At 41.3% G+C, this 22961-nt stretch overlaps 1 protein-coding gene across 1 annotated transcript in view; it reads right to left on the reverse strand.

Moving 5' to 3' along the window:
* Window positions 1-20781, reverse strand: part of LOC123964006 (protein kinase C beta type) — a 96356-nt gene extending 75575 nt beyond the window's left edge. Inside the window, exons 1-2 of the mRNA XM_046041169.1 lie at window positions 20389-20781; window positions 18768-18799 (exon numbers count right to left, since the gene is read on the reverse strand). Coding sequence (XP_045897125.1) covers window positions 18768-18799; window positions 20389-20567 — 211 coding nt within the window. The 5' untranslated portion in view covers window positions 20568-20781. The remainder of the gene's footprint in view (window positions 1-18767; window positions 18800-20388) is intronic.
* Window positions 20782-22961: the final 2180 nt, after the last annotated feature.

The raw sequence follows: 22961 nt of genomic DNA on the forward strand, positions 1-22961 counted from the left end.
ATTTGATTTCTACATGATGACACGATATGAGCTGGGCTGTGGACATAACCGGAAAAACAAATAACAGCAAAGTCGGCAAACCAAGACTGCATACACTGCTGTGGCTAGAACAAGACAGCACAGCCACACTCTCCATTAAGAATAATGGCCTTGCTTTGTGTAATGTTGCATCTCTGCATTTAATGTGAAAGCCTGGTTACCTTCTGAACTGACATGATGATCTATATGTTTGCTAACCGAGACAATAGATCACTGGTTTATTGACTGACTGACTGACTGTCTTCGCTGACGTGACTACAAAACATCTCCATCAGATCTTCTCTGTGACCACGGCCTGGCAGACCTGGCACAATGTTTAAACAGCGTGGAGAGAGGTCTGGGCGATGCAGACTACTGCTCCTGTTTCTGTTTCTTTCTCTTCCTACGGTCTCAGTAAAGCGGAAACAACCTCAAACAAGAAGCTGAGTGAAAGACTCAAAGAAGAAGCTGATGCAACAGGAGGAAGAGAAGAAGAGCAAGATGATAAGGAAGAGAACGCAAGAAGAAAGTCAATAATCTGAACAAAACACACCATTCACCTTGGGCACCTCCCCTTGTGTGTGTGTGTGTGTGTGTGTGTGTGTGTGTGTGTGTGTGTGTGTGTGTGTGTGTGTGTAAGGGCTTATATAAGGGGGCTGAACAACCTACGCCAATGTATAAATACCCACGATGCTGCTGGTGAAGCAGGGAGAAGGGTCAGAGTGAGTCAGCACACCCATATCACTCCTCCTCTTTCTCTCTCTCCCTTCCATCAATCCATCCTCTCTTCTTCTTCTCTATTCTCCTCCTCCAGCTCTGCATCTACATTTTTCATGTTGTTACTGTGTGTCTTTTCATGGGAAAACACAGAGGATTAAACTTGGCAGCTAAACTATGACCTCCAGTTGGTGGGGATCATAAGACAACCAGTGTAAACAAAACAATCAATTATACTTTCACGAAAGGACCCTTTAAATTGAGTTCTTACTTGTCAAGGTTTTAAAAGGTCTGCTATAATATTGTTATTTTGAGGTTAAAAAATTTTCTATTCTCTTCAGAGATTTATATGTATTTTTGTGGTTTACAACTGTCCGTCTTTAAGTGGCCTCCCTGTGTTTTTAATTTCAGAGAGGAGACATTTGCTCATTTCCAATCACTCCTCTCAGAGCAACAGTTAGCTGAAACTGATTTCTCATGCCGTGTGTTCATTGCTGGTATGTGGTATAGTTATCTAAGGCTAGATGATAACCCCGCTAGTGTGTTTTCTTACAGTTTTTTTGTGAAAAACACATGTCACATTCATTTCATCAGAAATCTTATTTTTGATATCTCCCATTGAAATTCTATATTTATACCTTTTTTACTTTTTCACAATGTTGTTGTACATACTATTTACACATCAATTACAATCACAATCAATTGTTAAAAGGTGTCTGCTATTACATATTCAACTAGTTAGCTTGGCTAATGGCTAACTGACATTCAACAACTATTGTAGTTGTTTTAGATGTATTGACATAACTAATTAGCTTTGCAGCTTACCGTAAAACTTTGATCAATAGCCCGGACTTTTATTTGCTAAAATCACTGAATTGACCCTGCCTATATTTAGGACAGGTGTCCATATGAGACAGGCCTTTAATTACTTTTGCACAGAACTTAAACTACTATGAAAACAGTTTATTTATTTCAAACAGTATTTCTTGTATAAAAATATTATATCAAATAATATCAAATACACAAATTTGTTTGATCTTGCTCTGACAGACGGCTTATGCACTTTTATTTTGTAGGCAGCAATGTCACGAAAACAAACATACCCAACAACATGGTGCAGGATGAGAGAAGTGTGGCAGAAGTTATCAGACAGAGAGCAATGGACTTCACATGACAGGATTCACAACTTCGATTAATTTTTATGACACGCTGTTTTGATTCTTTTGATTGGTGGACCCCTACAGAGTAAAGGAATATAAATAATCAAGGAATGGACAGATTCAGACTTCACGAGCGCTTCAAAGGTAATGGGAGTCTGCACTTTTTTTTTCTTTTAATCTTTTTAATAAGAATTAGACTTTGGCTTGTTGTTTCCGTTAAATGAACTGAACGATTGAATTGTGGAGAATCTAACCGATCAAACAATGTGTAGAATGTCCATACTGACATATTGTAAGGCTGCCCCGAACTATCAACCCAGTTCATTGAAACAATTTAGGGGTGTGTGGTGGCAAAACGCCACAATCCAGCCAGAGATGAAGAAGGAAGAAAAGAAGAAAACAGGGTCAAGTGAAAAGAATGTCAGACCTGCCCAAATCTTCATAGAAATTGTGTGGAATTCAAAAAAGGATTTTGTGCAAAACTGTGAAGACAGAATATAATGTATTTATTATGACTGCTTTTATGTGTCAATAAATGAATCTCTTAAAAAGATTGCGGTTATAAGAAGATACATTACTTTCTAATAGTGTTCATCTGTGACACCTGTGTGATCAGTACGTTGTCCATTTGGATGGTGTACTATCTTACATTCAATTAGAATAAATACACAGGAGACACTACAGTCTGGCTGGCTTCACGCTCCGTTCGATTTCAGTTTCAGCTCTGTGCCAGCGCTGTGAAAGAATTCTGGCACAAGCCGGTTTTACGTGGTCCAGCTTACACCTCCACCCTTATCCTCTCTCTCATTCACTCCATCTCTCTCTGTCTCTCTCTCTCTCCCATTCACTGCATCCCTCTCACTGTCTTTCATTCACTCCACCTTCTTCTCTCCATTTCTGTCTGTCAAAGCCTGTCCGTCTGTCTCTTTGTCTTTTTCCTTCCATCCCACTCTCTGTCTGGTTCATTCATCTGTCTCTTATTCTGTCACTTTACATTCAATTTCCCTTCTCTCTCTATCACTTTCTGTCTCAATCGCACGCCTTTTCTGTCTCTCTCTACACTCATACAGATGCAAACTTCCAGATTTGGGAGCTGCTCATGTACAGTCTGCCACTGAGCCGCTCCACAGCAGTGTAGGTGTTCAGTGCTTTGCCTATGGACACCGTTACAGAGAGGAAGTGTTTCTTTCAAATGTGCTGGTGGAATCAAACTTGCAGCCTCAGATAAACATGACAAGCATGGTTTGGTCATCATCATATTAAAGATGGTGTGAGTAAAAAGTTACTAAAATTGGACAAATTCCAATTCAAAGCCTTGAATAGATATTATGTCAACAGGGCTGCAACTAACAATTATTTTCAGTACTGATTAGCGTATTGACAATTTCCCAGACCTCAAGGTGATGTTTTAAAATTGCTTGCTTTGTCCAGCCAACAATCTAAAACCCAAAGACATGTAACTCAGTGATAAAGCAAAGATTTTTAAAATGATCAAAATTGTTGCTGACTAATCTTCTGCCGACGGACTCATCAATTAAGTGACTAATTGTTTCAGCTCTAGATGCCAGGTTTTAGTACTTGACAGTTTCCAATTCTCTGTACTACAGACACATTTTGGTCTGTGCCCAAAACACTACTGAGCATCAATAATTAGTCCTTATAAGGAGAGCTTATAATTTAGAATGGAAAGAAGAAAAGAGGCTGGAATGTAGCAAAAAATGACATTTACATCGTTAATCTTTGCACCAACATCAGCTGTCTCTTCATTTTCTCTGGCTCTGTGTGTGTGTGTGTGTGTGTGTGTGTGTTTGTGTGTGTGTGGAGGGCACTTAGTTTCCTCTAACAGCAGAAGTACATCTACCTCCACAATATGACCTGAACAGGCAACTGCTGAACACGTCCAGCCGAAACAGCTGCCCTCCTCCCGCACTCCCTCCACCCTTCACTGCCACTTTCTCTCTCTTAACTCCCCTGCAAACCATACCTGCTGTTTTGGTCCAGACAGCAAGAAAAATAACTGAGAATAGGAAAGAGAAAGTTAGAAAAACGCTTAAGTGCATAAATTATATATATACGACTGTTCGCTGAATTTAATTTGCTGAAGAGTATAGTCATCGCCCTCAACATGCAGTTTTATCTAATCTACTGATTTACTCATTAATTCAGAGAGAGAGAGGTGTGGTATGAAGAGGATGAAGGAGAGAGAGTGGGAGAGAGAGGACAGAGGGGTGAGAGTGAAGAGCTGCAGATATTAACAAGAGAGCTGATGAGACTAACAGGTTTGAATACCAAACAATGAACTAAATACACATTGTAAAGATGCTAGAATCCATTACATGGAAATGAAAAATAACTGTTGGCATTGTACCGCAAGTCTGATTTGGAAATCAAATCTTCCATTTTCTGGAAAGATACATGTGCAATCAAATGCAATCCAGCACAATAACCCTGCAATGTATAGTGTTTGTTAAACCAAGAAAATCAATGTTTTGTGTGTCAGCGATGTGTGGATTCAATAGGCTTATTTTCAACGCTGTAGTCTATGGTGGTGGTTGTGTTATGCTTGATGGCACCGACTGAAGGGTTTGAATGAGAAACAAAAATAGGGAGGGCCTGCTCTCAAATCTTGTGCTACAATATGATCGATCACTAACAATACAACACAACAGTGATGCAAACAATAGTCCACTTTGTGAAAGTGTCCTCTATGCGCGCTAATCTAAACAGCAAGTGTGCGGTATCTCTCTAACATCCTGTGGCTCACTGTTAAGTGATTCATTAAGGACAGCAAATGGACTTCAATTTATTTGGCGCTTTTATCTAAAGTGCTTTACAATATTCCTCTCATTTACACACACTGATGGCAGTGAACTAACAAGCAAGAGACTAACCTAACCATCAGGTTCAGTGTCTTGCTCTAAGGACACTTCACATTGTGGACAGAGGGAGCTGGGGACTGAACCGCTAACCCATTAAAGGACAACCTTCTCTGCCAGCAAAGCCAGATGCTCATTATCTTTTAGTCTGAAGCATTAGCACGCTCATTAAACCAATCCAAAGGAAGGGTTAAAATCAAGGGCAACTAGACTTGATTGAGAATCTTCACACACAATGCAAATGAAAATTATACAACATATAAAAGCTTCTTTAACTAAATTTTAATAACATCTTAAACCTACAAACACACTGCATTAGTGTGGTATATACACTGTGAAAGCTGTCATGTAATGAGGCCAGATGCTAAATTGCAGAGTCCATGTGTGTAATCACATTGCTGGGTGACAGTATGTGCACTTTCTTAATCTCTGCAGCCGTGAACTTGCAATTATCATTATGATTCTTGATATATGTTGCCTTGACATTACTTTTCTACTAAGAAACAAAAAAAACACTTGCAATTATGATGATACTATTTCGCAGTTTTGGTTTTCCTTTATCTTTTTAAATAAAAAGGTATAAAACAGGACCTACAGAATGGCGCTGACTTGTTGGAGCCAAAATAACTAACAGCAGTAAAAGCACAATTACTAATTACAGCCAAAAAACAGGATTAGTATTATTTTAAAGAAAGTTTTTTAATTACAGTTTTAACTCTGTGGCCAAATAACAAGTGGGAGGCAGTGTGTGTGACCTGAATCTGAGATTGAGTTAGGAGCAGAAGAACATTAACAAAGATGAACTTGTGTGTGTGTGTGTGTGTGTGTGTGTGTGTGTGTGTGTGTGTGTGTTTGAGGGCAAGGCAGGCCATATTCTCCAACAACTCGCTCAATGATTGGCAACAGACCAGTGCTGCCTGGCCGCCTGTTATCCTCTTTACATGTGCAGACACACAAACACAAACACACACATATATTGACAATAAACAAATGTAGTCCTTTTTACTCTTGTTTTATCTGTCCCTCTGTCTCTCTTTCAAATTCAAAAGGGTTTTAATAGTGAAAAACTCCTTTATATTCAGACAGGTTGTTAACATTCAACTACAGAAAAGAAAAGAAAGATAATGATGATGGCAAATTGCAGATAGCAGATACCGTAGGTGGGTGATATTTAAACACTACACTATTAGGTTTAGCACATAAAGTCTCAAACTCCACAATATGATATTCGTAAACACATAAATTGACAGGAAACAATAAAAGGAAACTAATGAGGGTGTGGAGACAGACTGCTGTGGAAGACAGAGAAAGAGGGGAGGAAGGGACAGGTGACAGATGAGAGAGAAAAAGCATGTGATGTGAAGGGAGGGCGACACAAAAGCAGAAAGTCAAATAAAGAAAGAAACAGAGATGGAGGGAGAGACAGAAAAAGGAGGTCTGAGATCACTGCACTCCTGTCTGCTCGTGTCTCTGTTGCTAGGTTACAATCCATAGACGAATGGGTTTAAGTATCTCAGGAGCAACAGTGACATAGTTAGCTGGTTTCCATCAGCCAACAAACACACACACAACGTTAGATAGACAGACACACACACACACACACGTTAGACACACACACACAGAAATGGAGCAACTCTGAAACTGTCTTTATCTCTTATTTAGATTTAGCCATTGCTATGAGAGGATGTGCGCACAAACAGACACACACCACATAGACACACAAGTGACATTACAGACATTACCGCTGTGAACTGAGAAACACCACTTTGTTAAGTCTGGAAACACACATGTTGCCAGGTACGCTTGTATGATAAATACATCATAAACTTACTGTATATCACTGTAAAATCAGCATAAACATGCCGTATACATGATATTATCACAACCTTGACAACCTCTGACTAAACAAACCTTCCAACTGATTGTTCCAGCAGTAACATTTGGACATGTATTATATGGTTATATATGTTTTAAGAAAACAACAGTTCCACTACAGATGCATGGACAGAGCAGCATCTAAAGAGTTAACTCCAAACTTCAACATCAATGTTCAGTCAGTGAAATGTTGTCCGCAAAGAATCTCAGTGACCTTCTGTCCTAGAAATTATATCATAGTACATTTTCAAGCCCACAACGCCAGCACAGCAGCATCTCTCCCCCAGCAGTTAGTAATCCAGGTTGGCCATCCCACCTACACACCGTGATTCACGTTTTAGACATTTTGCTCGCCTCATCATCAAGTCAAATTGCCCTGAGTGCAACTGATCAGGTTCAATTTGTAGATCACCTAGATTACAAACAACAAATACTGAGTGGTGCAAAGGTCCTGTGACAGTGATCATGTAGGAGACAAGTGGTGGGAAAGTGAATAATTAAAAGAAAGGATGAGCAGATGTTATTGAGAGTAATGTGGGTGGAACGGCGTTAGAAACACACCTTTGGCTTCTTTACTGAGACTACAATAAGTTGAAATTTACCAATACCTACATTAGGTATCATAACTTCCTTCAGGTACTCTTCAGAGCTGTTATCTAACAACCTCCAATTTCCACTGACTTCCACATAAATTGCACACACGTGTATACAAACACAGACACACACCTCACACAACTAATTTTGTATAATCCACGAACACATTCTCACTCCCAACTCAACACATATGGAGGCTTGGTCAAGACCCCTTGGCGTTGTTTGCTAAGGCCCTGGGTACACCTTTTGCATAGTTTTTGGACACGCAGGGCTCCATAGTCCAGTCTGCAACACCAAATACGCAACATCCAGTTAGACTTTTAAAATAAAACTAGTGTTTAATGCTGTGAAACGTCATAATTTGGTTAGGTTTAGGCACCAAAACTACTAGGTTTAGGAAAACATCATGGTTTGGGTTAAAAATTTGGGTTAATATGGTACGTGATTTAACTTACTTAAGGTAAGTAATGCTATTTATGTAACCTACGTCACTAAAAACACTCATTGTTTGTTTCACACGGGAAATGAACACTTGGACTTTTCCGTTATTTACAATACACCTGCTTTTAGCGTTCATAAATTATGCTACGAGGCTTCCCCCAGGGCTTCCACCACTGGGAGTCAGCAAGTCATCCTGCTCATATTAATAATCTCTGGTTACCTGCTGGAGTGGCTGGTGGTGGCCACCAATACAGCAGCCACAGGCAGAATAAACCATTTCCCCTCTGTGCTGTAGGGAGGCGGCTATTGACAGAGTTAAGTATAGATGATGGTTCTCTGTGGAACTGACACAGATTCATAGTGACAAAGCGCCTTTTAATAAGCTCTAACTAAGCTAAAATGTCCACAGCCAATAATAATAACCATAATCATTGACAATAATGAATAATTATAATGCCACACTCTTTGGAATGCTAAAGAGCTGTCACCTGTAAGTGACAAATAAAGTATAAAGCAGGCGACTATAGCTTACAGTCAGTAGTCCACTGCAGCCCTCATTACTTAAATGATTGAATAGGTCTTATGTGAGTGCTTTCAAATTACTGTGACAGTGACTGTTACAAAAATGGAAATGCAAAATAGTGGTTTCTGACATGCTGCAACTCCGGTTAGGTTTATGGTTAAGTTTAGGTAACTTAAACTACTTTGTTTTAGTCAGGAAGAGATCGGACTAAAGGTTAGGAGGAACTATGAAGAGAGGGGGCAGTCAGTATTTGCAAAAGTGCAAGAGGTGTGTGTGTGTGTGTGTACACTGTGATGTTAAACAAGCCTGACCCACATCGGCTGTCTGATCCATCTCGATATGTCTCCAAGGTGTCACCATGGCAACGGGTGTACGATTGCCGCAAATGTCAGCAGCAAGGACAACCAAGCCCTAAAGGAGATAGTCTGTCAATCTGTGACTGAAAGTGAGTACACACACACACACACACACACACACACACACGGACACAGACACAAATACTCGCTCAGTGATCAGTCTTCAGATGTGTAAAAGTAGATCAGAGCACAAGGAGCTGGCCCTCACTGACAAGTAAAATTAGACTTTGTCACACACAAACACACACACACACACACCTGTGGAATAACAAACACACACAGACGCACCAGATAGCCACCACTGATGGCTGATGAACAGAAAGAGTGAGAACTCCCGTTTTTAGGGTCGCTCTCACTCGCTTTTGTGTATATTGAACAAGGCAGACACACATATGCACAGTCTTTCCCGTTACACCCACACTCAAACATGTTCACACACTGACAGATACACACACACACACACACTGTACAGCAGCTCTTTTACACCCTCCACATTGAACTGAGAAGAGGAAGCAGTTATGGGAGGAAACACACTGGGTGTTACTGTACTATGACTGTCAGAAAAACTATTACTATAAACAAAGGCATGATAGAGTCTCAATTAACATGCATGTTTAGCTAAAACACACTCTTAAACAAAAATCTGTGTCCAAATTTCTTAATATTGTGCATTTCTTCCCTGTCTACTGTATTATTTAATTTGTTTGTTGCATTTTGATTTAATTTAATTACCCTTGGTTGCACTGCAAAATTTTGCTCAAATTTTAAAAATCTATTTTGACTTTCAATTGACCTGTAACTCCACTTCTTGAATCCCTATTTTCAACTTGTGGCATGTCTTGCATCGCATTTGCACTTATGCTGTCCACAATCAGCTACTGCTCTAATCTGCAGCTTCGTGTGCAGCAGCAGAACAAACTTCAAAATTAATTTAAATAAAACCTACACAGCAGCGTCTCCTCCACTATTAATAATCAGAGCGAGTCTTCCCACCTAAAACATATGATTCATATTATGTTGTTGTGTGCCATGAGCACAAGCTGTTTATAGATGCAAGTTTGTTGTGTCTGAAAAGCAACAGGGGAATGTAGGAAAAATCAATACACTATAATGCTGCAATATTTTTGGCCCTATCAATAAGGCAACTGAGGCTCACTATCAGAGTTATACGCACTACAGTGGCATGGCATGAAAGACTGTACAATGGTATTACATAAAACGAACTCAACATGAAAATGCTGAAGATCAAGTCCATGACAACTGAACGAGGTCAGTGCTTCACTGACAATAATCAGGAGACAAACACAGAGAACTAACAGAATGCATCGATGACATTTTGAAAGGTTTTCCCTTCTACTTCTATGCTGGTCTTTTAAGCCATGCAAGCGCCGTGGCTCTGTCTGACATGGCAATGCGTCTGCTGGTCAGTCGGTCGGTCCACCACTTTGGTCCAGACAGGAATATCTCTACAACTATTGCATGGATTGCCATGACATTTTGTAGATACATTCATGGTCCCCCATGATGAATCCTACTGGCTTTGGTGATCCCCTGACATTCCCTCTAGTGCCACCATGAGGTTGACATCTGTGTTTAATTGAAATGTCTCAACAACTTCCGTATGGATAACCATGTCAAATTTTGTACAGACATCCATGTCCCCCTCAGGATGAATTGTAATCACTTTATTCATCCCTTGACCTTTCCTCTTGAGCCATCATCAGTTCAATAGGTTTACGACCAAATACCTACAAAACGAATGACATTCCCATCAGCCTCAGCTGTTCTTTGTGTTGAGTACTACTGCTCACCATCTTAGTTTAGTATGATAACATGCTAAACTACAATTGTCAACATGGTAATCATTATACCTGCTTAACATCAGCATGCTAGCAAGGTCATTATGAGCATGTTAGCATGCTGTCATTTATCTCAAAGCACAGCTGTGCCTCAGAATGGCCACACGGAGCCACTAGCATGGCTGTAGACTTTTTATAACTAGAAGCTTCTAAAACATTAGTAACACCATGTGACCATAAAAATGGTCCATTGAATAAATGCCATTCTAAGTCCACACAACTCAGGGCCTCACACTCCACAGGTTCAACAACAATACTCTTCTTAAGTTCCCTGTTTCACACCTATGATGTGTTGCCCTTATCAACAAGTGAGCCTGATGGAGCAGATGCAAGATACAGAGCTTGCCCTTCACTTGCAGAAAATGCTCTAATAAAAATGCTGTAGTTAGCTGGTCCAGAGCTGAGTTTTGTGGTGTGCACCAAAACATTACTCCTATTAAATCATCTACAATGTAGAAATAGACAATCTAAGACTACTGATCTTGACTGCATGTTTTTACAGAACGTTTTCACATAGTTGTGAAACATAGCCTCATTACACTGAGGAACAATGACGGAGCCAGATGTCTGATACAGAAATGATAGTAGATGTCTGATTTAAGATGATACTATGAAATTTTTTTGCCACAAGACGACACACAACTTTACTACAGATTACTCACAGGCACCAACCAAATTCACAACATACACAAGACCATGGGTAGCACAAAACATATATCAAACTTGTTATGTATGGGTAATTGTGTACTTGACTTACGATAGTGGAGATGGCAAATCATGAACTTTAAGCAGCTGAATGTTTCTGAATTGGATAGTTTGAATTGAAGTCTCCTTTAAAATGTTTTGATTAAAGTGAAAGAAGACAGCAAAAAACTTATGGTAAATATCTGATGTAAAAGTTTGTTTGTCTTTTTACAGCGCAAGTTGTATAACGAAACAGTTTGTAGTCCCTTCATGCTACACATGCAGAACTTAACATATAGTTAAGTGTATACTAAAATATGGTAACATAAAATAAAATAAAATAAAACAATATATACTGTTATTTATATACATATACAGTATACATATACACAGGCACATATACCCCCCGAACATTCTGTAGCGCATTTTTTGAATTTGTGTCTGAGGTGAATGTAAACCACAGCAACTAGATGATAATATGGTTTCATCTTCACATTAAAAAGTCTGACATTTCGGAAACAGAGTCCATCTTAACTGCGTTTGAGCACCAAGCACAATCGATGTAAAACACAGAGTCCTCGCCGGAGTCCTGTGCTGACAGCTCGCAACACGTACCACCCGCAGAGTGCTTGATCCGGGATGTTGATGGGGCAAGTCTCTGTAAAAATGTGGGCCCAACAGTCTCTGATTTCCCATTGCTTGGCCAACCTGAGTCCTATTTTATCCAGACCGGACCTTTAGGAGTAGCCTTACGTCAAAGCTGGGCCAAAATGGCTCCTATCCCTGCTCTCTTTCCTCTCCTCTGAGCAATCACCGCACGCGCCATGGTTCCCGGGTGCTTTTGATTGGGCCGGGTGGATCGTGGTCTATTGCTCTTTAATCCAAAAACCTCGACTTCCTTTTCCATTGACTATATTTCTGTCACAGGTAACACGTGTTTCGGCAATAAAGCCGGAAAAACAGATGAAAAACAAAGCGTAGCGAAGTTTGAAGGAGCTGGCTACTGCTTCTACAAGCGCTGCCGGTATATCTAAATATACAATATGCATTTATCTCACAGATGATCATTATTTTAATATATTACACAGTATTAAAACCTTCTGCTTCTTAAACCGCACGCATTTCTGAGGGCTGCAGGTCTGAGAACCCCACAGTTTCACAGAACTGATCTCCGATCAATGCTTTCTGTTATCTCAATAAACACCTCAGCCGCTTTTTAATCCTTTCCTTTTTTCTGGCGTTTTTCAGTGTTCTCCCTTCACACCTACACACTCAGCCCTCCCTCCTCTTCCATCCCCCTCTCCACACCCCCATCCATCTATCCATCTATCCATCCATCCATCCCATTTGGTGGTGCTCTCAGTGGAACACTTGGGCTATTTATAAAAGCATCAAAGCCCACAGCTTCCAACACACAACCACTAGAGAGAAAGAGGGGGAGATAGAGAAAGAGGTGGAGGGAGAAGTGGGGAGATGGAGCAATGGTAAAAGGAGGAGAGAAGGGGAAGTAAGATGAACAAGAAGGGAGAAAGAGGAAGGGAGGAATATTGAAACAGAAAAATTAAGCATTAGAAAAGGGAATAATGGGCAGAGATATGGAAATAAAGGTGGAGAGAAAAGAGGACACAACAGAAAGATGGACAACAAGGTGAGAAGGTGAGAAAGAGAGACAGAAACAGAAAAGACAGGATTGAGTGAGATAGAAAGGAGAGGGCAGTAGGTCAAAAGAAATCGGGGGAATAAAAAAGCACAGAGGAAGTGGAATATCCATTTTTGTTTTGCTTCAGGATTTCAATGATCCATCAACATCAGCTCTGTGTGTGTGTGTGTTTTTAAGCGTTTCATGCATTCATGTGCATGAATACCCGTTTTGTTGTTGTGCATGCATTTGCGTGATCTGTGTCTGTATGTGTGTGTGTGTGTGTGTGTGTGTGTGTGTGTGTGTGTGTGTGTGTGTGTGTGTGTGTGCGTGTGTGTGTGCATGTGTGTGTGTAGGAGGCAGGTTTTGGATCCGGAGACCTCCAACCCACACAGGTTGGAGTTGCAGAAGCACCTGAGCTGCGTTCGGCACCGCCAACAGACGCAGATATTTGCAAATGTTCACTAACTGATTTGAACCTGAACAGGCTCATGAAAAGGCAGAAAACGTATTATGTGAATCCAGAGGAATTGTGGGCACCGTGCCCAACAGCAGCTTGACGGTTGCTGGTGAAAGCAAAACACACCCGATTAAACCCGAGCACAAAAGACGGCATCAGTCAAAGGGAAGATTGAATAACGCTCTTGAATAGTGCTTTTTATAAATACATACATTTTTCCTTTTTCGAAGAGTGCTAATAGCTGCAGCAAACAACACCTTTATGGGCTTGTTTTAGGTGCAATCTACACTCCGTGCCTACACGATTTTATCATCTCCCTCTTCCTTTCTCTCTCGCCTCTTTTCAACCTCTTCTTCCCTGTCCATTATCTCCTCTGCCTGGCAGAAAAATCTCACCCACCACCTCTCTGCTCGAGTGTCATTCCAGCATACCTTTCTCATTCATTTTCAACCACCTGTGTTGTTTAATTTATTCTTTATTTTTTTAATATATGTAATTGTCCTCTGGCTGCAGCAACCTACCACTTGAGTTTTGTGCAGTCCCCTCGATTGAGAACATGATCCAAGTCTTTCAAATCAAACACAGAAAACAAACCGTAATTTGTCTTGATTGCATCAGCAACAGCACAATGTTACAGTGTGCACAACAAGACCTCATATTCACTATAAGAGGATTACATTTAGGATGCTGAATACAATGGTGGATTGAATACATTATGGAGAAATTACAGAGTGTGCATGTCTTCAATTTCTGCCCTAATTTATCCTTTCTCAATCTCTCCCTTCATCACTTCCTCTTTTATCAAGCCCAGCTCTCGCTATATTCCCTATATTTTCTTGATATATACTGTATGTTCTGTACACAGTTACATTACAAGACTAAGAGAAAACAGCTTATTTTGCTATTGCTCTCGAAGGACATGTAACATGTCTTTCATCCCTCTGTTTTTCCCTGCAATTGCTATGAGCTACTTTAATTGGAACTTTCAAGGAAATCACGTGTAATCCTCCTCTCCTTCCTACGCCGTTCCCACTCACTGTCTCCCCCTTTTGTCTCTCCCTCTTCCTTCTATGAATTCCACCCCCACTAATTCTTGCTATCCTCCTTCGCCTCTCCCTCCTCCCCTTCTCATCTCTCATCTCCCATCTCGCCATCCTTCTTTTTGATGCATCTTAATTTATTTTACTCCATCTGATTTTCCACTTTCCCCTCCTTACACACACTTTGTGCCACTTAGTTCCCCCTCCGTCCCTCTCAAGTTCTCTAAAGGGATAATTTTTCCATTAAGTCTATGAGGGGACAGTGGAGGATGCGCGACACACTGAAACACAACGCATTATTAACACACTCATTTATGAATATGTGCATAAAAACACACACACACACACACACACACACACACACACACACACACACACATAACCAACCATGTGGAAGCATTAGAGTACACACAGTCCTGCACAGACAGCCATTAAGGAAATAAGTGCTCACCAGCTCATTAAACGGAACATGAAACACATGCACACACACATAAATCCCCAACACAAAGAAGTATGAAATATTCTCAAAACACTTCTTTAAAAACATTACATAATACAAGCTGCTGTCACCCTTTTGAGTCCTACACTCTTTCTAGTGTATGGAAAACTAAACAGCAGAATCCCGCTGAGGCATTACAGTTTATTGTTTACAGCTACAACAACACTGAGGCAGTGAGCCGCTCCGACCAGCAAAACTGTATACAGATACACAACATGCAAAGCCCTGGGCCCAGCCTCACTGCTTGCATTTGCAGTAACAGGCTGCGCAAACCAACATTGAAACAGCTGGGTTTGTCTTTCTTTTTATTCTTCATGCACGACATTCAATCACTTTTCCCACCAATGAAAAAGCAAAAATAAAAATAAAAGTGTGGAGTGGATGGAGAGGCAAGTAAATGTTTCAGAAAATATTTTTCTGATCAATCAATATCTCAGTCTCAATTTTTAGCATCTAACCTCCAATAGGTTTCAGATGGGGCTGTTTAGACTCTGTAGTTTTGTCCTTCATAAAATATTGTGGCTGTGGTCAGCTTTGTATTTGTGTAAGTTTATAGGTTTAATAGATGCTGGGCATACAGATGGACAGCAAAGTGGTGGATTATGCTGCAAGTGTCTTTGGACACCTTTTTTTTACCATGAAAACTTAAACTGCTAACTGTACAGCATGTTTTCTTAACAGCAGATACTGATTGGTGTGTAATGGTTACAATAGTGCTGAAGGCAAATCGCCATTTATGTTAGTTCAGGCAGGAAATGTACGTTGTGCACATCACACAGCGGACTATGTCTAGATCTACACCACATCCTTCTTGCTGCTTTCAGAAACGTGTTACAGGCTTCTGTTGTGGGTGCCGAGTTGTCCATCCAGCCTATCCAATGGCAGAGAGCAGGACCTGTATGTACATGTAGTATGTAAACTATTTTCCTTTGATACAAAAGCACTGTCTATCCACTTCATAGTGTTAAGAATATATCTATAAATATAGTGATGTAGCAGTGGCAAATCTAACTTCCTTATTTCACCCATGACATGGCAGAATAACGATCAAGAGGTACAATTGTCACAATGTCAAATGCTACTAATGAAGCTTAGCTTTGTTGAGTCTACAAACATTTGCAGGTCAACCACAACTAATCAGGCCAACAATAGCAATAAAAAGCAGGTATGAACAATATTCATGTTTGGACATGAAATTTTTGGCAAATAGCGCCTTTTTTAGATCAGCCCTGCACATTTGGAAACACTGGCATTACAATCATTATGACTTTGACCATTAGGCTGGGACTGACAATATCTCAGCTACAGTACCTTTACAGTGAAGGCATTTAGATGGCATAATAAGTTAGTTGCTGTATAACAAGTGTAACAGACGCTAAAATAATTGTACTCTTCTGGACTACCAACACATAAAGCAACCAAAACTCAGTGGGTCAAAGATCAAAGCAACTATCAGGTTTGAGAAAAGTGACAAGAAACATAAAGAGAGCCTGATCAGGGGAATATAACATTAGGAGCCAAGATCTAGTTCAGGCAGCGAGTTTACAAACAACCCATTACCACTATGTAAGGTAGTAATATCACTGCTCTGTCCGCTCAGATCTCAAACTACTCACAAGAAAAGGAGGAGCTGTAGAAAACACAGCCCGTCAGGTCTTATTGATCAATTTGACTTTTCACTGAAAGACATGCAGGCCATACACATTATTTCTGTCACATTGCTGTTTGGATTATTCATATCTTTACTTTGATATAAATGCATCTAACCATACACTACAATATACCACACTGCATGCACTCAAACACCCAAGAGGGAATGCACACCCAAACACTGATCTCAAATCACTCCACGTGTATGTGTGTGTGTGTGTCCTTGCAGAGGAATTCCCTTTCTCCCTGAGCTCTGGGGAAGCGATACCTTGCCCCAGACGGACAAATGGGTCGGAGAGCAACTCAGGACATACATAAACAAACACACACACACACACCTGATTGAAGAAAGTAAGCGCAAACTCATCTGTGCGAGTGAGTGTTGAGTCACCCACTCATACACTCAAACACACATATGCACGTTATTTTGGGCTGGAGAAATTTAAATGTAATTTCTCCTTCCCTCTATCTCCTTTATCCATCCATCCATCTTCCAGCTCTGGTGTCAGGTGCCCCACCTACAACCACACCCTTTCTTCTCCAGAGGCAACATGTGATTCCTACAGATGTTTCCCCTAAAGAACACTGCTGACCCATTAAATATACACATGGGCTCATTATCAGCTAATCCACTGCTGTGTTGAACAGCACCTCTTCCATCCTACAGCATTTAGACGGTTGTGTCTGAATATTTCACTGTTGCTAGGAGACGTGAAAATCCTTGAACACATCCAGTTGGCTGTTAATACAAGTGGAAAAAACACACAAATCAAGCAAATTGATACAAAAAAAAACACAAAAGCCCAAAGCACCATGGCATTTTTGTCGGCTGGATATGTTTCTCTGATAACTCATGTCATTTCCTGTAGCGACTCCTACAAAGCTGATGCTGAATCTGTACAGAGTGGAGATGGTAGATGAATGACAGGGAGGGAGAAGAACGCTAAGAAAAGCAAAGTAGATCAAGTTTTCTTAATCAGTATTGCGTGTCAAAAGGCACCCTGTTTGTTTGACATGTAGACCTTTTTTTTTTGTGTAGATGAAGCCACGAGAACCACAAAATAAGATGTGTTGCTACACTTTATTGATGCAGGAAGTGAACACAGCACCGCTGTTGATGAATTGATACAAATGAACAAACTTAAACTTCTAGCCCTCCAGGCAGTTCAATTTTGAGCTTCGTGGCAGAACGTTTCTGGCTCACTTTTCTATTAAAGTAGTAGTACACAATGCTCCTTTTTCAAATCAGACATCCTGACATGTCACAGTAGAGAAAGATGAAAAGATGAAAACAATGTAATTATTGATGGCTGAATTCTATTCAGGGTCCTGTTATTGTCGTGCTGGCTCATTGTGACACTGCCCTGGCTTGAATAGAAAAAGCTATAAGGAACACCTGTGCTTTTCGTACTATGACAAGTCAAAATGTCTGCTGTGAAAAAACCCTATCTTATTCTACATTTTACATTTTACAATAACTAGGCAACAGTTTTGATATGGCTGGGAGTGTTTCATGTTGAGTCACATCCCTTGACATCCTTGGTCACCTTCTTACTATCCATATTTAAATCTACACCTACAGTATCCTCCTCCACTTCCAGGCTTGCCTCTGTTGCAGTATGTGTTTTCCCACAGAGACTTTTTCTACGGATCTGATTTAATGGCTGCATTCATATGAAAAGTTAAATCCACAGCTATATTATCTAAACAACTTCAACTCATTATTTTTAAAGGAACAGTATATTTACATTTTTCTCGTATCCAACTCAAATATATTTTAATATGCAGGAAATCAGTTGTCAGTTCCATTATTTATTTTTCTCCAGAGTATGAGCGCCATGATACTGTTCTTTGTTCCCATCAAATCTCAAGGAGTTGCAAGGCTGTTTTAAACTGATTTGCTTTGAATGAATAGCACACATGAGGAGGTTTACAGGCCTGTCAAGCTAGCTTTCGAAATGGTATTCATTAAAACACAAAAATAATAGAAAACTGAGGAAAACGTGAATAAAGGCTGGGAAAGTTTAAATGAGTTACTAGAGAGGAAAGTAAAGGGATAGAAATTGGGAGAGAGGTGAACACATAACACAAAAGGAGCAGGTAGTGAGAGAAAATGACATAGGAGAGGAAGAGAAAAGAAAAGACTACACAGATTAGGGACATGAAGTATGCGATTGGTCTTGCAATCTGAACCTCAAAAGCAGAGACGTGGAAAGAATTGAGAAATGAGAAAACTAAAAAGAGAAAGAGAGATAATTAAAGTGGAAAAAACAGAGAAACAGAAAACAATGAGAGGAAGCAGAGGCGACAAAGATAACCTCCAATCATTCAGTGTGTGTATGCGTGTGTGTGTATGTGAGCGTTTAATCCACCTACCTTGACACTGGAATCCCTGCTTGCCAAAACCCCTGCCGAGAGAACATACACAAAAAAAACAGGATGAACATCGTACAGGCACAGACGTGTGTACGCACCTACACTTCTCTCACACACACACACTCACGCGCACACAGAAAGAACTTGAAAAAGAAATTCGGAAAACCCTTTCACTTCGCCTGAAGATATTTGTGTAGAGGCAAATGTCAAATGCTGTCTGCCATTTGTGTGCAGCGCTAAAGCTTTCCATCCAAAAGAGCACAAATTGAACCACTGAAGTATAGCAGCAAGGACATTGTATTATTGTATGAACAGTACAGTACGTGTGCTGAGGTCAACTTAGGTCCACAGACACACGCACACTCACACGTTCTGTGAGGCAAGGCAAGGCTGCCCTGGGGCGAAAGGGTCAACCACACCCAGTCAATGGTATGGAGAATATGGGATGCCTGCAGGTGAAATTTTCATAGTGTGGCTACAAATAGATAATCTCTCGGGTGTGAAATCAATCAGTCCTCTCATTGTTTTTTTTCATTATGCTTATTGACCCATATAGAGAGCCAGATCGATATATAGAGATATATAGATAGATATATAGAAAGATAGATAATATAAACAGGTCAAGCAATTACACAGGGTGCACAGTGTTCCTCTATTTAGGGGTATTTACAACCAATGATACCATCCCATTTGATTCTCATGAACACACACACAATCTTCTAGGTCAAATCATTTAGCCATTCACAAATTAAAAAGCCCATCACAGGACTTAAATAATGGCCGTTTTGGGAATAGTGCACACCGCGGATAAAAATAAGCAGGACAATTAGGCCAACCTAGAGCCGGAAACTCATTTAATAACCCGAGCGCAGTCACTGTCTAGTAAACCCTGGTGGGCTGTATGGTGACATGTCTGCACAGGTTTTTGAGAGGAGAAATGAAGAGAGGAGGAGGAGGAGCAGGAGAAGGAAGGCTGAAGTTGTGCCAGAGTTTGACCCATGTGAAACACTTCTGTTTGCAGCCCAGGTTTTCCGGCTGGCTGCAATTCACTGCTTTTGGACAACATGTCTCATGTTTTTCTCAGCCTCTCTCAGCTCCTCTGCCTACTTAATACCATCAAACAATGGTCTGCAGCTCTTCCTTTTTTATTGGTGCGGCCCACATATCTCTCTGTCTTCCCTTCTGCCCTACCTTACACATATTACATCTACATGGCTGAAATCAATGTTTATTTTGATAAAACTGTACCAGTGCAACCCTCCCACTTTCTTTATTCCTGCTGTGACTTAATGATGTAATACTATCAAGCATTAGAGTCTACAGCCATTTTGTCTATTTCTGATCAATAGGCCTCATCTCTTCCTCTCTACTTTTCAAATTTAAACTGTTATTAAATCCTGGGCTAAGATGAACTAAACTTCTCCCATTGTCTTCTCCCTTTTTTAGATTGCATCTCTTGGTGCACACTAATGCCTTAACTAATTAGTCTATTTTTTATTTCTACCATAGGTTTTTATATGTCTTTCCCTTATTCTATGACATCCCCAATAAAGGCATAAAACTAACTCAAGTAACTGCTCTCCTGTGAACCCCTCCTTCCATCCCTGTGTCCGCTCCTCACCAGATGAAGTCGGTGCAGTGGCTGCAGAAGGTGGGCTGCTTGAAGAAGCGCGCGATGAATTTGTGGTCCTTCACCTCGTGCACGTTCTTCTGGCGGAGGGCTCCCTGGCGCGCGAAGCCCCGCATGGGCTCGCGGGGTCCGTCCTCCCCGTCGCTGTTGGCCGCCGACGAGTCTGCCATTCTCCGACTAGGCTATCTGTACAACTGTCTTTAATTTAACTTTAACCAACCAACGCAAGTTACTGGTGTCTAAAAGCGTTTCTGGAACTGTAAAAGTCGTTCCTCGTGCGCAGTTCAGGGTAGAGGAGTTCGCTGTGGCGTTGCGACAAGCTGAGGGTTCGATAGTTTGTTTGGGTTTTTGTTATCTTGTCCTTCGGTTGAGTAGACGAGCTGCGCTGCGCTCTCCCCGCTTCCTCTTTTTCTTCTGAGCGCTCAGAGAGCCGGTGAGTAGAGAGAGAGAGAGAGAGAGAGAGAGAGAGAGAGAGAGAGAGAGAGAGAGAGAGGGGACAGAGAGAGAGAGCTTTACTTCCTTACTTCTCCTTGACATTTAACACAAGTAGTATTTGGAAAGTCTGAACTGCATAAGGTCATTTATCTGCATTTATCTAAAATATAACATTGCATTGCAAAGCTGAATGAATACATTTGCCTATTACATTTTTAAACAGGATCTGTAAATATGAATTTATTTCTCATGTCATAAACCTTTTTTGGCAAAGGCAAAGAAAGGCCAAAACAAATTATTTTAATAATAATAATAATTATTGGTGTTATTACTATTGTTGTTGTTGTTATAACTGAATATTGTCCTCACTTGCTAAAAGTATTAGATCATTTGTTTTGGAGAACACCTGTGGCGATTTTTGTTTATGGAGTGAGTTTATATTGTCTTATTTAGAGTGGGCAATATGGATTAAATGTTCTACCACTATAGCCTTTAGATTTTATACTGCATTGGATTGAATTACACGACAGTTTTTGGATAATCCTGAAAATTAAATACCTCACAACAAATCAACTTTCTTCACATTACAGCCTCCTAGGAATTAAAAGATAGGTTCACTTTTTTTTCATTCCCATGTGCACAATGATATGGTTCTTGGTTGCTGTTCCTGTTGTCCACACTGACCTCAACGAAATCCCTTCTTAATGCAATTTCACATAGGTACAATGGTCAGCATTTTAAAGTTCAGGCAAAGCTACTATGAGGGTAGACAAATTAAGTGGTTATCAGAGTTCCAGTCTTTATAGTAGCCTATGAAATTCCCTCTTTGTGCTCTCATGGTGTTTTTCTTGCCGAGCGGCAACAGAGGGATGGTGACACAAAGAGAATTTTGTACAAAAAAAAGAGTTTAGCTTTGGAAGGTACCCAGTTGGTTTGTCTAACTCAGACTACTAAGGTGTCTCTTCAGCTGATGTTCAAAATTCCTTCACGTATAAACCAAAAACAAAAAAATTTGTTTGTGTCTATGTGTGAGACTGTGTGTGTCTGTGTGCATGTGGGTGAATGTGTCTGTATGTGTGTGTGTACATGTGTGTGCGCATAAGCCTGTTAAAGAATGTAGTTGTTAGTGAGAGTGGCCACACTTATCCCAGCAACAGGCAGGCAAGAACCCCAGTAGCCAATAGGGAGAAAGAAAGAAAAAAATCAGTCAAAAAAACAAAGACTCCCAGATGCACCGTGATGCAAACGCAGAAGACCCCGACACAAATGCCAGTTGACAACGTAATGCCGACGGAACGCAAGAAAAGTAACCCGTGGAAGAGCAGCGCCCGGGCCGACCTCGGCGCGCACACAACATAGACTAGTGCTCCCCCCCCACCCAGCACCCCACCGCCGCACAGCGAACAACCACAACGCCCAAATGCCACGCAATCATCAACACCAATGCACAAGTGACGAGCCCAACGCGCACACTGTGCGAGCACGGCAACACTCAATGCCCAGCAGCCCCCCGCAAATCCCGTGTCCGAGTTCGGGCAAACGAGAGAGAGCAAGCGGAATAACACGACAGCGAAAGCCAGCAGAGAGAAACACCAGCAGCAAGTCCCAGCCCGGGAGCAAACGCGCCGCACCGTTCACCGTGCACCCGCCAATAAAAGTCCGCCGTCCCACCAACCGCCGGAAAAACTAAGGCCACCGGAGCCAGCCGACATCCCCCATGCCCAGCACGCCCCCCCGGCCGCCGTGCAACACCAGCCAAACCAGCAACAAGGCAAAATCAACCAGCTCAGCTGCATGCCACCACCAACCCACCCACCCGTCAAGGGCCGAGAACTCCAGGCACAACATGGGTGCATCTGCTGACTCCCTAGGGCTGAGGGGCTGTTGCTGCTGTCGCGGGGTGATTGCTGTCTCTTTTCTTTGGGGACGGTGGGGATGTGTGTGTGGGACGCTTCGCTGTTAGGGAGGGAAGAGCGCGGGGGTGGGGGTCTTCTGGCCTGAACTGGCCTGAGTGACATTGCCTCCTGGGTGTGGGCGGACCTTCGGGTCTGGGCCGTTGGGCCATTATGTCCTTGGGCGGGGTCCTTACTGCTTCGGACCTGCTCCCTTGTAGGGGGGGGGGGGGGGGG

Source organism: Micropterus dolomieu, linkage group LG02 (genome assembly GCF_021292245.1).
Source record: "Micropterus dolomieu isolate WLL.071019.BEF.003 ecotype Adirondacks linkage group LG02, ASM2129224v1, whole genome shotgun sequence".
In the NCBI taxonomy this organism is placed as follows: domain Eukaryota; kingdom Metazoa; phylum Chordata; class Actinopteri; order Centrarchiformes; family Centrarchidae; genus Micropterus; species Micropterus dolomieu.